Below are 14,433 nucleotides of genomic sequence, written 5' to 3'. Positions count from 1 at the left end.
CCTGGTGGTGCCTAGAAACAGATCAGACCAGCAGAGAGCTGCAGCCATATTCATTTAATGGTGTACCGGGGAAGGGAAGTGGAGGGCTTATTCCCAGGAGGTCTCATAACATGTAAGAATTATGACCAAGGAGTTATAAACCATTTTTGGTAACTGCAGACCCAGGCTGTGGGTGGATAGGGACTAGAATGGGAGAAATGGTATCATCTGTAGAGATCAGATAAATAAGCAAGCGATTTTATTGGCACACTGTATCTGGTGATATTAACAAGATAAGCTGTAGGTAGGGTAATTTCTCATCAGATTGAAGATATATTTAGAGCCTGTTTCTCATTATATAATAAAAAGCTACTAATGGAATAGCAGACAATGATATGGGTAATAGCTTACTAACTGTCACTTAAATGAGTTCAAGGATGACAGGTTTCTTTCATGTATAAGGCACTGGATATATTTTTTGAAACTTATTTTGCATTGGGTTCTAGTTATATCCTAAAGAAAAACCACACTACAGTATTTTATTTATGATTCTATACTATGTGTGTCTTGGAGGTTGGAGATGAGTTATATGTAATATACCTTAAATCTGCCCTTCAAATACAAAATCAATTCACCTCTTACCCCAAACCACTTTTCAGTAATTTTTTTTTTAAGAAAAGAAGATGGAATAAGATCTATGTCATTAAGATGACCTTTATTGTTTTAATCTGTTGCTTATTTCATTTCCAATTACTTCCTAATAAGACAGCTGTTCTACCCTGTCTTCATATAGATAAGCTCATCTTATTTTTGCTTGAAATTGCTGCAAACTCCCAAATCTGCTAGATTTGAGAAAATTTGTATCTCAGTAATAGCATCTCAGTTAGTTATGAATGGCATAGATTTTTTTGATTTGTTTAAAGTTCAAAACTGACAGCAGGGTCAGTAACCCATCTGAGACATCTTCACATATATTTGCTGAATAAACAAAGATAAATTGAATTCTTAATTATAACTACTATAAATTGGATGCTTATGGATTTTCCTGTTTTACAGCTTTTGTCTCTAAGATCTTGACAGATAAGATTCATCTTTACCTTTGTGTGCTAATAGTTCTTTGCTTAATAAGTCTCAGATAAAGCTATAGAATCTTAACAAAGATTCTATATATATATAAATATATAAAAATATATACCTGGAAAAACATTCCCAAATGGGTAACTGTTTACCTATAAAGCATCATGATCCTATAAAAGAAAAGAGATAAGTACAACTACTTTTCAGAAATTCTTCCCTCCATCTTAATGAGCTCTTCATCTGGGTGGTGTGCATGGGAGGGGCCAGGGGAGGAGAGAGGAGCCAAGCATACTGGAGGACCTCAGCTCTGGAGCTCCCAGGAGTGCCCTTGTAGGTCATATTAAACCCAAAGCAAGTCACTCACTGCAACACCTTTCATTGGTGTTAATGTATAGCACACAATGGATTACGTGTACAAATAAATGCTTACGATGCTTTTCACTAAAGTTTAAGAATCTATTAATAAAGACTCAAAATGTGTGAAAATACACAATACTTACGCTGAATCTACCCTCCAGTCAGGCAGGAGAGTAGATAATGCCAGTACCCTTCCTCTGATCAGGACTGGAGTTGTGAGGAACACGGCTCCAGTTCTCCACCCCCCACTTAACTGAGAGAGAAGGCAATGGCACCCCACTCCAGTATTCTTGCCTGGAAAATCCCATGGCTGGAGGAGCCTGTTGGGCTGCAGTCCATGGGGTTGCTAAGAGTTGGACACGACTGAGCGACTTCACTTTCACTTTCATGCATTGAAGAAGGCACTGGCAACCCACTCGTGTTCTTGCCTGGAGAATCCCAGGGACAGGGGAGCCTGGTGGGGTCGCACAGAGTCGGACACGACTGAAGCGACTTAGCAGCAGCAGCAGCAGGAACATACTGAAGGGAAACATGGGTAACTTGTAAGTCACTTAATCTTGGAAATCTATACAAGGTATAAACGATGGGTGGAGCTGGGTTCCTGGGTTCTGAACTCGACGGCACACAGATTGCATCATTTCTGCCCGCCTTCTAGACATTTAGGGAGAGAAGAGCCTACTATGTCTTAAGGTTCTGAAACCCTTTGGCTGTGAACCTTGATATCCAAAACTTTCCCACGAGTGGGTTTGGGTGTAATGAGGTTTTTGTTTTGTTTTTCTCTTTCTCTATCAATTCATATAATGTCATTTTCTCTCCAAACAAGGTTCACTGCAAACTTTTGAATCCTACTTTTAAAATGTGCTGTATGCTGTGACTTAAATATTCAGTGGGGGGATTTATAATGGGATGCCTGTCATTTAAAATTGGATTTAACTACTTTGCTCTGAGAAAAAAAGAGGTTTTCGACCCTGGTCCCTTCCCCATCTGCCGGCTCACTCTCGTATGAGGTCGCGCGGCGGGGATTGCCGCCAGGCTGGAAGAGCGACGGTCGGCTTCTCGGCGGCCGGGCGAACTGCTAGATGGAATCTAGATCTGGATCTGCTACCCTCACCACCCGCCGCCCCCAGCCCGGCCCCGCCCCGCGCCCGCCCCCTCCGCGCGCATTGGTGCTGCCGCCTGTCGGTCCCCGCGCTCTGGGGAGGGGGCGCCGCGGGGCTGCGGTCCCTCTGCAGAGGGCTGCTCTTTCCCGGTGCGACCGTGGCTTCCCGCATGCCCCGGCGTCCAGCCCTGCCTCTGCCAGGGACCCCTCGGTAAGTGAGGAGGGCGAGGAGGTTGCCGGGGAGAGGGTGCGGGTAGGTGTCCGGTCCGCTGATAGCCTGTGTGGCAGAGTAGGCGGGAGGTCCCCGCTTGACCACCCAAGGTGGCCGGGGTGAGAATCAGGAAGGTCGTTTGCCCGCAGACATCTCCAGCCAGAGTGACCCTCATCGGCTCTGTCCGCCCACCTCTTCGTGTTACATCTCCTAGGAGCAGGTGTTGCTGATAGCTTTTTTTCATTCCTTGCCCTTTTGGGGGAAATACGCTGTGGAGTTCCTGGCCATTATCGTTGTGCAGAGAACTTGAAGCTGGGTTACCTGTTCCACGCCCCAGCATTTTCCGTTTTGAGTACTTTCTCCTGCGCTCTGGCTCCTGCCAAACGCACAATCTAGCCGAAGGAGAGACGCCTTCCTCCCGGAGGAAGCTTCGCGGTCCGCACCGGGAGATGGGAGAGACTCACTACTTTCCCCAGAGAGCGGCTGCTTTTTGCCTCTGTGCTTCTCTGCTCACGGGAATATGGGGAGCGGTATTTTCTGTGGCAGTAAACTTGCGGTTCTATCAGGAAATTATAACAGGGACTTTGAGATTGCCGAGGCGATAAAACCGTCTGCGCAGGTTAAGGACAAATCATTTGCAGCTTAGTGTTATGCAAAGTTTTAGTGTCGCTGCCCTGCACCTTCCCCGTTTCAGTTAGGTTTTATGTGGATATTTGTTGTATTTCTTCATCTGATATACATTCAAGTGAGCTTCTCAAGCAGTTGTCTTTGGGCAATCTAGGATAATTGCAAATGATACATTTCTAAACATGGTCTAATTTCAATATTTCTATTGGCTCTACATCCTCTGGTTAATAAAAACTCCCAGGCGCTGAGAATTCACAAGAAGGGAGGAGATTTAAAGAGCTATAATCAGCTGTGGTTCTTGTGTTATGGAAGCATATGAGGAGGGACATTGTAAAAATGTTCATATTTTAGTTTCGTCATTGTTCTAGGATGACTTTGTCTTTCTGTCAGAGGAATGGAGTATGTAAGACCCAACCTAAGGGGATATTTACTTAGATGATGAACTGATTTTGAGAGTTCCAGTTCCTTCTGTGGCTCATGGAATCAAGGGCTACCCAAATAAACCTTCAACATTGAAGGATTTACATTAAAAAACAAACAAAAACCAGTACAAAGAAAGAGTCCTTTTGCTTATTTTAGGACACCCATCTAAAATTCATAGGATTTTTGTTAGGTAACCACCTCACATCTCTGTTCATTGGTACCCTCATACCACTCTGTGGATTGATTTTAAAATATACCTTTATATTTATGTCACTAATTAGTTTGCCAATTGCCTATCTTATCAACTTACTTTTGGCTTTCAAATTAGTTCCAGAGCCAAGATAATAAAATACAAAGAATTTCAAAAGCTTGATTTTAAAATAGCAAGAACTCATTCTGAGTCTTGGTTCAGTTATGAGTCGATGGGTTACATTTTGGTTACATGACCATAAGCAGTTTTTAAATTTTTTGACTAGTGAGTCTAGTGCAGATTAGCATCTCCAAACAGTTCATTTTTCTGATGAAACTCTTAAAGCCCAGTTTCAGAGGACAAGCTTTGAAAACAGGCAATCTTGGGTTGAATCTGAGCTCTGTTATCAACTAGCCGTATAATCTAGAGCAAGTTACTTAACCTATCTAGGCCTCAATTTCTTCATCTGTAGATGGTGATAGCACCACCTCCTCTGTAATGTGGGAGGATTAGAGATGTATATAAAAGTGCTTAGCACTTCCTAATACATAGGAGTTGCTCAATAAATGTCAACTGTTATTATTCACTCTGACCTTCAACTATGTGCTCATTATAGAAAATGTTTGAACAGCAGATACTTAGAAAAAAGTGTTAAAATTATACAAACAAATTTACAAGTAGAGAATGACAGTATGTTAAATTTCCCATGAGCATGTATGAAAAGTAGCACCTCCTTCATGGAACATACATTTTTAGAACAGAAACCTTATGGTATACTGGAAAGAGCATTAGAGAGTCAAAGTCTTCAGTTCTAACTCTGGCTCTGACTTCATCTTAACTGTGAGACCTTCAGCAGGCCAGCTGCCCACGCCGGAGTTCAGTTTTTTCACCTGGCTCAACTTGAATAATCTCAAATAATCTCTAAGATCTTTGCAACTTCAGAACTCTTTATTGCATGTAATAAAAAATTACATTATCTTGCTTATCACCCTACTCTTCATTGTTTTTGTTGTTTTTTGTGGTGATGGTGATTTTTGTTTGTTAACTTGCAATTCAGAGAATTACATAATTCACAGAAACAGCACAACTCCAGAATTGATAAAATAATAACAGATATGCAGAGTAACTCAAAATGAAGTTTTAACAAAGAAAAGAGAGTAAAATAAATTCACACTGAAGTCTTTTGGATAGGGCAAAAATAAACCCCAATTTTTATTCTCCAGTCATTTCAGTAAATTAGTTTATGGGAAATATGCCAGGTAGAATCATATGCATTCAACTGAAATAGTCTCTATAGAAAACAATAGACTGATGGTGAAATAAAATATCCCTCTTTTCTCTTATCAGGTTGCTCCTTAAATAAAACAAAAATCTATCCAGTAAAAGGGCTTTCATGAAGAAATTAGCGAAATTACAAGTAATAGAGAATGTAGGCATTTGTATAACTGGAGAAACCACCTAAAATGACTATATGGAGTAAGACAAAAGGAATGATTACATCTGGAAGAAATTTTACTCAGTGTGATATTTTTGCCCACTTTTTTGTTATAATAGACTGCTAACGAAGAGACGATATAGTTTTCTAGAGGAAGAAAGAGTGTAATGTGAAAATGGAGATCACAGTTTCTGAAATACAAGTAGAAAGCAAGGATGAGACGAGATCAGCAGAAGTTAGACGTCAGGATGAGAGGCAGGAGGAAAAAGCATCGATGCTCTGCTTCAAGAGAAGAAAAAAAGCAGCCAAAGCAATGAAGCCCGAAGCCAGCTCTAAAGCTGCTGATGCAACAAGGAAGTGTCCTCCAGAAGCAGGAGCTTCTGATCAGCCACAGCACCCTGGCGGGGCCTGGGCCTCAATCAAACGCCTTGTAACACGCAGGAAAAGGTCAGAGTCTTCAAAGCAGCAAAAGCCCTTTGAGGCTAAACTGCAATCGGAAATCAATGCTGAGGATGCTAATCCTTCTAAGAAAAAGGCAAAATCCAGACTCAAGATTCCCTGCATAAAATTCTCAAAAGGAGAGAAAAGAAGTAATCACTCCAAAATCATAGAAGATTCAGACTGCAGTGTCAAAGTCCAAGAGGCTGAAAATCTGGTTACAAAAACTCTGACCCAATCAGATGACCAGACAACAAACAGCAAGTCGCCCCGGGATGTAAGGGAAGCTGTCTCACAGAAAGGGGATGATGAGGTCTGTGAATCAAATGTGAACAACAGCATAACTTCTCCTGGAGAGAAAGTGATTTCAGTAGAACTTGAGTTAGATATGGGTCATTCTGCTATTCAAACAGGAACTCTAATCCCTGAAAAAGATACTGAAATGCTTGAGGAAAAACAAAGCACTCAACCTCAGCAAGTGAGCCCACTGGAAGCTTCGGACACAGAACAGGAGCTCCCAGTGGGTTCTGAGATTCCTCCCTCGCCTGCAGTCCCAGATCAACAAATTCTGGAAGAAGCCAGAAATGGTGTCCTAGAAAGTGGACCAGATTGGAAGGAGCATGGAAGTAGAGAGATTGTTGTTGAGGAGAGTAAGCCAAAAGATACTGAATTGAGCCAGGAACTGGATTTTCAAGAAAATGAGATCACTGCAGAAAAACCCAAACCAGAAGAAAGCAAAAGAATGGAGCCAATTGCTATTATTATCACAGACACTGAAATCAGTGAATTTGATGTTAAGAAATCTAAAAATGTCCCTAAGCCATTCTTAATTTCAATTGAAAATGAGCAAGTAGGGGTTTTTGCTAATGACAGTGGTTTTGAGGGTAGAACTTCGGAACAATATGAAACACTCTTAATAGAAACAGCTTCTTCTCTTGTCAAGAATGCTATCCAGTTGTCTATAGAACAGCTTGTTAATGAAATGGCCTCTGATGATAATACAATAAATAATCGTCTACAGTGACAATTTCTAGATCATGGGAGGGAAAAACAAAAGCTTAATGGTTAATTATTTTACATATTCGTGGCATTTCTTTTTTCAGCAACAAATGAGAGATTTAGCATCTGGAATTTAACCCAACACAATTCCAACCTAGAAGTCAAGTGCTGAAGAATTAATCAAGTTATAAAACCCTCCCTACCACTGAAATGCAGCCACTTCTGGATTGGAGGAAGTCAGTACAAATCGCAATGAAAAGTGACATCAGGGGAGTTGCTAAAATGGTTTCTGGAGATCAGAGTGCTTGGGAGAAGATACATTTAATGAGTACTTGCAGTATGCCGTAAGCTCTTTCATGTCCTCTGATGTCACAAAGCCTGGTTTCCTTTGATAGTTCAACACTGTGTATAGGTTAATATTGCATTCTGTTTTCAACAACTTTTTTTTACAGTGTACTTTTATGTTATTTGAAATGATGAATATGGTGAACTATTTTTGTGAATGTGTGATTTATAGAAGTAAGACTACTGCCTAGGACTTACACTCCTAGGCAGTAGCCTTACCTCAAAACAATACTGCAAACCAAAATATATATATATATATATATATATATAGTTTGATTAAACATGAGTGGTTTTCTAGTCTTGCTCAAGTTCCTTACAAAAGCCATTCACAAATTACTTCAAACAGGCAAGTAATTACCTTGTGGAAACAGGGAGTGCATTTTCCCTCTCCGTCTTTCTTCTACCCGATAGACTTCTGTAAATCCACTTGTGCAAGATCACCTGCTGAAAGCCTAAAAAAAGCAACAACAAAAACAAAAAGTGGAATATTATTTTCCATCCAGGAGAAGACAAACTTCCCAAGTAACAAGTGATCACAGGTAACACAGGATTCATCTTGCAAGATTAAATCTCTGGAGACTATATTCATCAATCTTTCCTCGAAGAGGGGAGAGTGGATTCAAAGCCAACCTGGCAGTAAAAGTCCTAGGAAATCACAGTCAATTCAGTTCAGTTCAGTTGCTCAGTCATGTCTGACTCTTTGCGACCCCATGGACTGCAGCACGCCAGGCCTCCCTATCCATCACCAACCCCTGGAACTTATTCAAACTCCCGCCCATTGAGTCGGTGATGCCATCCAACCATCTCATCCTCTGTCATCCCCTTCTCCTCCTGCCCTCAATCTTTCCCAGCATCAGGGTCTTTTCAAATGAGTCAGCTCTTTGCATCAGGTGGCCAAAGTATTGGAGTTTCAGCTTCAACATCAGCCCTTCCAATGAATATTCAGGACTGATTTCCTCTAGGAATGGACTGGTTGGATTGTGATTTATTAGGAAATCACAATAATTTAATGAAAATATTACTCATGCTTGCTCAAGAATGAGCCAAACACATAGCTGAATAGAAAGTGGAAAGTTATTACTGAAGTACATTATATTTTAAATGCTAGTATTCCTTCATTGTGCCTATGTGTTGAGAGACACCAGTAAACATTTTACATGAATATTAAAAATTTACTTTTTCATCAGTACTTAGTCCAGCTAATCCCTTACACAAAAAAATGAACTTAATATAGCAAGAAGGGCTAGTGTTTTATTTAAATCATCGATCTCAGTGATAGCCATATTTTTTATAAAAAGTAATTGTTTCAACCTTTCCTTGTGTGAAATGGCCATAAGACTGCAATACACTCCCTACCTCACAGGTCAGGGTTCACATTGTACAGTCCCCTATTGAGTAACAGTGTCACTCTGAAAGTAGATGAAATAGCAAAGAAGTTTCACTTGAGTTGTAAGGTACTTGTTAAAGGTATTCGTATGTTCTTAAAGAAAAGAATGTACGTTAGATGATTTAAAATGATCTGGTGACTTCCTGCATTATTTATGGATTGCATACAGAAAGTATGTGCTAATTTGTCCCTTAGAATCTAGTTTCTTCCTTTAAGTACCTATTGAGACCTCTGGCAGAAAATGTGACTTTGGAACTGAACCAGATAACAGATATTATTAGCAAGATTCTTTGTTGAAGTGTAAAAGTATTTCCCCAGGTTTTCCTCCCTTCATGCTTATAACCTTGTGGGGAGGGGAGTGCAGGGAAGGAAACTACCAGTCCTTCAGTTTAGCAAGATGAAAAGTGGATCTTTCAAAACATGACCCAAGAGATCAATTTCTTTTAATTATATAATTCTTAAACAAAAGACTGCTAAGTCATCCTCCCTAAAAATACTTTTTAATTCACTATATGTGGTGCTAATGGACTTGGACAGCTACCAGCAACTACATATTTAAAAGTGAGCAATTTTTTTAAAAACTGACTAAAGTTGGTGCGTTTTACAGTTTTGAAGAATCCTGCCTTCATTTACTGCAAGGATGGCTCAAGCCAATATACTTGATTGTAAGTTTTTAGTAATTTCTCATGAATGAGCAAAAAGTAGAGCACTTACCAGTTACTGAAAATATTTTCAAGTGTTTAGGTATATTTATTTGGGAGTTTTAAAAACATGTGAGATAAATATGTGTAATGAATATTTTTTAAGACTAAGTAGTCCTAGGTTTCTATTGTTTTTTTCCCTTTGTGGTGTAATACATATTTGGTTAGAATGTATTATAATTGAGTGTTTTTGTGATGAAATGTGTACTTTATTTGCATTCATTCTTAAATGGTTTCTCCTCAATCTTTTCTATTGAGAATATCTGGTGAATTAAGTAAGTAGGATTCCAGTTTGAAAAAGGAATCCAGAAATGCACTGGTCTCAATCTGATTATTCTGCTACATGGCCAAATTCTACTACTGTGAATTCTAAGATGATGTAAATTGTTTTGCTCTTATAGAAATAATCAAGAATCAGATGACTTAGGAGTCTTTCATAAAATATTTTTTATTTTAAGCAATTTGACCTTATATGTAAGACATGAAGGGAATGTAAATAGGTTCTTATTCAATTCACATCCACTTGATAGTATTAAAATATCACAAAATGCAATTTAATAACACATTAATTTTCCTTTAAATTTGCTGTGGTATAAATGCTTTTAATGAATATTCATCAATTAGCTGGGATTCAGTTTCTCTTGAACTCAGAATTTTACAAGGCTAGTTGGTTTATCAGATGATTTTTCAGCACATTATATTCCCCCTTTTGAGAGTTGTGTTATTCAGTTTGCTTTACAACAAGAATAAGAAAATCCTCCTCTATTTTGTGTAGCACTAGCCACTTAACATTTTCTCAAAGTACTTTACAGGGTATAAAAATAGTCCCTGGTAACTTAAGTAAAGGCAGCAGGAAACAAAAGAACATTCAAGTAGAAATTAGGTTCCCTGCCACCTCCTCCACCTCAAAGAACAATAAGCATGTGGCACAAATGGAGTTCTTCAGAAAACTGTCTGCATAATTTTCTTTGAAGATAATCTATTTGACAGCACGAAGTTTGTGATCTTAATTGGTCTACTATTTAGTGAAGCCTTAGACATTCGATTGATGTATTTTTGAGAGAATACGTTATTTCACCAGTATGTGTGACTCACCTTCCTGCTAAAGGCTTTTAGAAATACAGATTGTGAGAGGGCACCAGTCCAATCTGGCTTCTGCAAAAAATCCAGAGTTAACTTCATCTGTAAGTTTCTAACTTCAAGTTGCCTTATTTTTTTATAGTTTAAGAATTAATTTGAAGGGGGAACAGTTTACAGAATTTTTAACATAATTGTTAGGTTTCAGAATCCCATTGTTTGAAAAGATCATTTTAATGTCAACTTTATTCAGATGTGTGAAGTCTGCTTTTTAATTTCACCTGATACTCAATACTTTAGGGGTGGACTTCTCTGCTGCCCTTTCTGCATTTTTAAACATCTTTATTTAAGGTTTAGAGTTCTTTAGGTTAAAATTCCTGTGATGTTTTATTGTGTAACTTAGTTTCTTATTATACAGAATTCAAATTTTCAGTATATAGTACATTTTATGGTACATTTTTGAAAAGATTATTTTGTAATCCTTAGTTAACAAAAAATGTAACAGAAAGCAACTACTTAAATTTAAGTTGAACTCAATTTATTCAATGTTTTGGGTATGACACATCCCAAACACTGATAAAGGGGACAGGCTGTCTGCCCTTGAAAAGCCCAATCTGGGAAACAGCAGCAACTGAAACTGGGACAGGGGTTAAAGAAAGAGCCACAGGGACGCAGCACTGTGATGCACTGCGGGGGAGACGAAAGAGACAGGAATTCATTTTGCCAGGTGTGGGGAGATGGTCATATAAACGCACAGGCAGCTGGTCATATAAATACAGGGGCAGCTTGATAGCATTTGGTTTCTAAGTAGTTTTAAAGTATATTCCTTCTGATTTGTGAACAGGTGCAGAAGAAAAGCCTGCATAATGTTACATATTTATAGTAGTTCTTTGTCTGTAAAAATGTTAATTGGATGAGCTATTATGAAAGCAAAAGTTCTAATTTGTATTTCTCATTAAAATTAGTACTATATTACTGTGGATCAGATGCAAATATTAAAGAAATAATACTCTGTAAAAAAGTTTTAATCTGAATTAATATATGTACTGAATATTAATATAAAATAAATGTTATATTGGTTCATGTTTATTTACCCAGGTCTTTTAAGAGAAACATGGTATAGTACATTAATTTCCTAAAACCATAAAGATCACAGATTGAAACTGAGTTAGCACCATCAAAAGTTTTGCTCTGCTGAGTGTTGGCCAGATTTTATGATGACATGCCTAAAAGAGCCCACCTCCAGGAAAGAGAAAGAAAACACCTTGAACTTGAATTCAATTTCACTGAAATAATTCCACCTAAAGGACAATTCTGATTTTGATGCCATCTATGAACCTGATAGAAGCACTTGTTTTCCTCACCTCTTGCTGTTCTCAAGTTGCTTTTTCTGTATTGACACATTGTTAATAATCTGTATGGTTACCAAATAACTAAGCAACCTTGATGCAAAAAAAAAGCTCATTCAGATGGTGCCTGCTAAAGCTGGATGTTTCAAAAGTTCTGTGTTTACTAAGACACCAGTTTTCTTCCCTAAACATTGACAGCCCTGTTTTTCTGAAGCGCAGACCAATGACAATAATTAGGCTCTAGAAAAGAATGTGCTTTCCAAACCTTGGGATCAATTTAAAGTTGATAACATCTTAAAAGTCCTAAAACTAAACTTTGTTCTGAAGTAAAATGTCTTGTTAATGTACACTGTACATAGGGTATTTAATATTTCATGCTGTGTGGAATTAAAATTTTTTATTGTCACATCTTTCTAATTTAAGAGAATAGTACATAACCTTTTGCAACACTTGTCCTCACAGGCAATTCTGCCCTTTATGCTAAATCTGGAGCCCCCAATCACTTTGTGAAGTACATACCTTTTTTCCCTTGAAGCCTGAGATCATTGGAGGCTAAGTTTCTGAACTTAGGAAAAAGAGTGAATAAATATGTATCTGTACATGAGCACACTATACATTCAGAAAATCCTCAGCAAAGCTGGGCACAGATACCACAAACAGTTAAGAAAAACCTAGGTGAGGGGAGGATGCCTCCTAGGGTGGAAAACTCCTAAACTTAAAACTGTCTCTAACTTATCGTAACAGCAATGGTAGCGGTGTCTAGCAGTTTCTGCATTTTACAAGACCAGATGCACTTTCTTCACAATTTGTTTCATGGCTAGACTCAAATAGGACTTTGGCTTTATCTTGATCTTTGCATGCATGCTAAGTCACTTCAGTCATGTCCAACTCTTTGCAACCCTATGGACTGTAGCCTGCCAGGCTCCTCTGTCTATGGGGATTCTCCAGGCAAGAATACTGGAGTGGGTTGCCGAGTCCTTCTCCAGGGGATCTTCCTAACCCAGGGACTGAACCCACGTCTCTTACGTCTCCTGCATTGGTAGGCAGGTTCTTTACCACTAGCACCACCTGGGAAGGTCTATCTTGATCTTTATGACAGTGCAATTCTGGGGCAGGGATTAAACCTTTCCTATACTTTTCTCAGCTGTAACTGTGGCCAAAAAAAAAACAGGTCTTCCAATTTTGTACTCCTGGGAGATGTTTGTGCATGCTCAGTCATGTCCCATTCTTGGCAACTCCACGGACTATAGCCTACCAGGTTCTTCTATCCATAGCATCTTCCTGGCAAGAATACTGGAGTGGATAGCCATTTCTTCCTCCTAGGAGTGACAAAAGCAGGTGCAGTCATTTGTATACTTGTACTCAAACCTTTGAATCCCAAATCCATATTGTATCTGCAGGTCACAGGAAGGTCTGGTCAGTACAGTGACAAGTGGGCCTCTGGACCACATCTGTGATCAGTCACAGTCATGACTAATGCAGCTACAGGTGTGTATGCTCAAGTCAATCAAGTATCTTCATATATAAATTACAATGCAGAGGTTCCATGTTGGAACAGTATAAAAACAGAGTATCACCTCTCCTTTAAACAGGTCAACTGAAACTAGTGTTTCTATCTCCCTAATCAGAATGACTAGTTGTCCTCTGTATAAAGCTGAGATGCACCAAATGCCAAAATAATTGGTCACTCACAATTCAATTCAGGTGAAAAACTGAACCTGAGTTTTTGATCTTTTATCCAGATGTGCCACAGCCTTATCAGCAATTTGTCTGATTTCAGAGTGAATTTCAGAATCAGCTTTTTAGTTTCATGAGTTTTTCTCTGTACTCTTAATGTCTGCTGCTAAGTCACTTCAGTCGTGTCCAACTCTGTGTGACCCCATAGATGGCAGCCCACCAGGCTCCCCCACCCCTGGGATTCTCCAGGCAAGAACACTGGAGTGGGTTGCCATTTCCTTCTCCAATGCATGAAAGTGAAAAGTCAAAGTGAAGTCGCTCAGTCGTGTCCGACTCTTAGCGACCCCAAGGACTGCAGCCTACCAGGCTCCTCCATCCATGGGATTTTCCAGGCCAGAGTACTGGAGTGGGGTGCCATTGCCTTCTCCAACTCTTAATGTCTAGATGGTGTTTTTTTTTTCTGACCCATGGAAGGATTAATAGTGAATGATAATCATTATGGCTCATTAAACTTTAAGACTTTTCTATATTTATCTGGGTGGTCTTAATCTTTTCTTCATTAAGGTGTAATTTACATACAGTAAAATCCACCCTGTTCTACAGGTGCACAGTTCTACAAATTTTAACAGACACATGGTTGAGCCACCTAGGGAGTATTCATTTTTTCTTCATTGTTCTTTATACCACCTGTGTATTTTAGTTTAATATAATTTCCTGGCTACACAAGTGAAAACTCACTTGCTGCAGAAATTCAAAATAAGGGCTTCTTAAATTCAACATTTAAACCAGGATAAGGAAAGACAGGGCTGCTCCACACAGCTGTGCAAACTGCAAGCCTAACGCCAGAAGCATGCATTTGGTGAGTGGTGCATGCAATTAGTGTTATTGTGCATAATCTGCATGGCTCTACATGGTGGGTCTGAAGCTAACCACCAACTGGAGAAATCTGAAAAACTGTAGTTAACAGTGAAACAGGAGACGTTCAGCATTTTTTAAAGGGGTTCTCCATTTATATGCCTTTCCTCACAAATTTTGAAATGCTGTGATAGTTGACAGGTACCA

The 14,433-nt window shown here is 39.1% G+C and overlaps 2 protein-coding genes across 4 annotated transcripts in view; one reads left to right on the top strand and one right to left on the bottom strand.

Moving 5' to 3' along the window:
* ZBTB25 (zinc finger and BTB domain containing 25) overlaps positions 1 to 14,433 on the bottom strand; it is a 46,338-nt gene that overhangs the window by 6,417 nt on the left and 25,488 nt on the right. For 2 of the 3 annotated variants that reach the window (XM_018054078.1, XM_018054077.1), the window contains exon 4: positions 7,539 to 7,632. In XM_018054078.1, the coding sequence (XP_017909567.1) occupies positions 7,539 to 7,632 (94 nt within the window). Of the gene's footprint in view, positions 1 to 7,538; positions 7,633 to 14,433 lie in introns of those variants that run through there. The other variant, XM_018054079.1, reaches the window with a different exon arrangement.
* AKAP5 (A-kinase anchoring protein 5) lies at positions 2,547 to 7,641 on the top strand. Its single transcript, XM_005685969.3, has 2 exons — positions 2,547 to 2,723; positions 5,311 to 7,641. The coding sequence occupies exon 2, from the start codon at positions 5,574 to 5,576 to the stop codon at positions 6,858 to 6,860; it is 1,287 nt and encodes a 428-aa protein (XP_005686026.1). The 5' UTR covers positions 2,547 to 2,723; positions 5,311 to 5,573; the 3' UTR covers positions 6,861 to 7,641.

The sequence above is a fragment of the Capra hircus genome, chromosome 10 (genome assembly GCF_001704415.2).
Source record: "Capra hircus breed San Clemente chromosome 10, ASM170441v1, whole genome shotgun sequence".
Taxonomy (NCBI): Eukaryota; Metazoa; Chordata; class Mammalia; order Artiodactyla; family Bovidae; genus Capra; species Capra hircus.
Note: the sequence above shows the minus strand (reverse complement) of the source record. Positions and strands in the feature narration are given on the sequence as shown.